This window comes from Petaurus breviceps, unplaced genomic scaffold (genome assembly GCF_028583685.1).
Source record: "Petaurus breviceps papuanus isolate PSGF00001 unplaced genomic scaffold, PetGlider_PUasm1.0 185, whole genome shotgun sequence".
In the NCBI taxonomy this organism is placed as follows: domain Eukaryota; kingdom Metazoa; phylum Chordata; class Mammalia; order Diprotodontia; family Petauridae; genus Petaurus; species Petaurus breviceps.
The window spans coordinates 17,335,888-17,339,290 of NW_027185797.1; the positions used below are offsets into that span (position 1 = coordinate 17,335,888).

Below are 3,403 nucleotides of genomic sequence, written 5' to 3' on the forward strand. Positions count from 1 at the left end.
GGGGGCCAGGGGGGGGGGAAAGGCCAGTAGTTGTTGCATTGTTTTTGAAGGTGAGGGGTGGGCAGGAGCCCCAGATCCCGCCCGTGGCTGCCTGCAGCCGGGCTGGTTGCTTTTGCAAGGCTGCAGGGCGATTTTAAGCTGTGTGAGAATCCTGGGAGTTGGTGATGTCAGACTAGTTGGGTCATTTGAAGGTTAGCAGCCTGGGAAGGGTTCATAGAAAGTTCACTCGCATATATTAGGCAATCCAATCTTTCATTCTGGGTGACACCAGGAGTAGGAAGTGAGCTGTTCAGAAGCAGAAGGATCTATTCTTTGCAGAAGGGGGGGACCCGAGGATCCCCCATCCAAGGCGCTGGAGGACCGGGACTCCGGGGACCGGGACCGCCTGGTCCAGAGCTCCGCAGGCAGCCTCCGCTGGGGAGCCTGCGTGGATCCGGGGGGGTTTCTGGGGGCGTTTCCCCGGACCTGGCCCTTGGCATTGGCCCCGATCCCCCCCGCCCCGCTGGATTGGCTGAGCAGCCTGGAAAATGGTAAATGACCATTCGGATCAATTACAGGCTTTTAGCGGTGTTGTCTGTCATAATTCATGATTCGGGTCTGGGAAAAGGACCAGCAGCCCAGCGTGCCAAGAAAGGGGCAGAGTTGGATGGAGTTGGGTGGACTTCTCCCGTGCCTCCTGCCTCTCCACCCCTAGAGGATAAAGCACTTTTGCAGACATTCAGTAGAGAGAGGGGAGAGACCATGTTTGACTGTATGGATGTTCTCGCAGTGAGCCCTGGGCAAATCCTGGACTTCTATACTGCGAGCCCTTCTTCTTGCATGCTCCAGGAGAAAGCCCTCAAAGCATGCTTCAGTGGATTGACTCAATCCGAGTGGCAGCGCCGGCACACTGCTCAATGTAGGTCCCATGCTTTTCTCTGTGTGTGTGCGTGCGTGTGTGTATGTGTTTCTCCAGGTGTATGGGTGTGAGTGTTCCCCCACACGCACACCCGGCCCCCATTCCTCCTTGCATGCAATAAAGATGTAATTGGTAGGACAAAGGGCTGGCTTATTTAATACTGGCTGGAGGAGCGATGTGCCCTCAGAAGAAAATATCCTGAACAATGTTTTTAGTTCCCTCTGCGTCCTGTGTCCCCATCCAAACATCGGGGGGGGGGGGGGGGTTCAGATCTGTGCAAAGAGAGGGGAAGGGGAAAAAAAGTAGCAGATAAGAGTTTGAGTTTGGAAAGACTGACATGTTTTCTCCTTGCAGTTCTGAACTCAGAAGTAGGTGGAGAGACAGACGGACAGACAGAGCACTAAATTTTCCAGTCTTGGGGATGACCCAAGAGAATGCAGACTAATCCGAATAGCATTTGTCCCTCTCCCTGGCAAGGGGCTGGACTCCGATCTGGGAGTTCATGGAAAGAGAGCTCCCTGGGACCGTCCCCCCTCTCCTGTTTGCCTTTGCTTGGAAAAGGCAATATTTCTTAGCCCTGACCTTACTGCCAACTTTCTGATTCACTTTGTTGCTCTAAGAAGTCGCTGTTTTGCTAGAAAACTCCCGGCCACGAACACCCCTTGTGTTAGGCCATCAATTATTTCCATATCTGGAGCTTCAGACAGGGGGGATGGAAAGGAGCTGAGATGGAGGGGGAGGAAACCCTTGTGCCTGGTAGCTAAGTTGAAAAAAAAAATGTACGTATTGACTATTTGGTTATCTGATCCTGACACTGGCAAGGCTGAGGCTCACAGTAGCGGGCTTAGCAGCCCGGCCTGGAGCTTGAGAAATGACCAAGAGGACGGGGATCTCCCACCTCCGAGCCCCTGCCACGGGGAGCCTGCAGGATGCGTTACCACCCTGACATTGACGTAGATCGACGACTTTAGCACTTTCCTTGACATTCCTTTGGAACCTTAGCCTGGAGATTCAGATCCACATTTCAAACCTGCATTTTCCAAGGGCGTCAAAGTCTGAAAGAGAATTTAGTTGACTCTCGGATGGCTTAAAAAAAAAAATATCCAAGGTTTAAACTTCCTCCTGAACTTTTCTGCCCTCAGTGGTCAGGTTGGGACCTGGCCCCAAGGAATCACTGGAGTGGGATGGGTAAAAATCTGGAACCACCGCCTGCCCCCAACTCTGCTCTTTAGTTTTCTCCCCCCCTCCCCCCAGTCCTGGGAAGAAGGCTTTGCCACCCGCAGCCTTTGCAAGGCTGACTTGTCTTCCTGGAGCTCCTTCTGAAATGCATCTTCTTTTGTGATGGGCATTCTCCTTCCCTGGGAACTGGGAGCCTTGCAAGTATGCTTTCTAAACCCTGCTCCCCCCATGTCTTAGAATTGGCCTCTCATTGGCAACGAAAACCCAGTTAAGCAATTCCAGGAGCCCGCCCTGGGAATCCTCGCAACTTTTTTTTTTTTTTAATTTCTAAGAACGCCCCGATGCAAAGAATTTCTCTGCTGGGGAATTTGGAGAGAGGGGAATAAATCTCTATGTAAGATACCCTCTGGAAGTTAGGAGACCTAATAAAGCTTTTACAGATAGTTTTTCCTGTTTTGTAATTGACACCAAACATGCCTATTAAGTTGTAGGAGGAGGGAAAAATGCTTTGTTTGCTCTAGCCCGAGTTAAACATAGGATTTGCCTTATCTGGGGAGAGCTATTGGTAAATGTGTCATTCGCCCTGGGCCAGAAGATAAGAAGGGAGTGTTGATAACAGCAAAGTTCAGCTAATCAAAGAAGCTTGCATTAGGAAGAGTAAATAAAGAAATTGGACAAAAGGAGCTCAGGAATTTCAGTGTGTCCCCCCCCCCTTTTTTTTTTGCAAACCATCAGATCACCCCCGGAGGATGGTGAACCTCCCGGCTAGACCCTCAATTTAGAGTGAAAATAAAGGACCACGAAAATATTAGCTGAGCTCTACAAATTTTCTTATCTTCCCAATGCTCGAGTCTTAACTGTTTGCAAAGCTGATAGGGCAGATAGAGCCTTAAAGAATGTTGAAGATAGCGCCCTAGTAAGTGTGCCTTGGTCCCATTTGTAACCACGGTACCAATCCTATCGTAGCAAGGCTTAGCCAAATAGCATCTGGGTTACAGTGAGTGTGAAGTAAGCTTGGTCCGCTAACTGCAGTCTCTTCCCTCTTCCCTTTTGTTTTATGAATGCCCAGACCAGAAAGAAATCATATTTTTGTAAATGAACAGTTTGGGCTTTTCCGACAAAGGAAGTTTTCCTCTTGTAAATTCTGGGGACAAGAAGGTTAAAATTCCAAAAGCACATTGAGGCTCAGACTCCCGTGTCCAGTAGGGTGTAGGGTTTTTTTTTTCCTCCCAAGTTATTAAAGTCAAACTTCCAAGGATAGCACAGATCAGAAGTTAACATGTCAGATATCTCCTTCTCTCCTCCTACCCTACCCTCTTTTTTTTT

The 3,403-nt window shown here is 49.5% G+C and overlaps 1 protein-coding gene across 7 annotated transcripts in view; it reads left to right on the forward strand.

Moving 5' to 3' along the window:
• RARB (retinoic acid receptor beta) overlaps positions 1-3,403 on the forward strand; it is an 802,273-nt gene that overhangs the window by 621,559 nt on the left and 177,311 nt on the right. The window contains exon 1 of one of the 7 annotated variants that reach the window (XM_069088504.1): positions 38-898. The exons of 5 other annotated variants lie outside the window; for them this stretch is intronic. In XM_069088504.1, coding sequence (XP_068944605.1) covers positions 535-898 — 364 coding nt within the window. In that variant the 5' untranslated portion in view covers positions 38-534. Of the gene's footprint in view, positions 1-37; positions 899-3,403 lie in introns of those variants that run through there. One more of the 7 variants, XM_069088512.1, reaches the window with a different exon arrangement.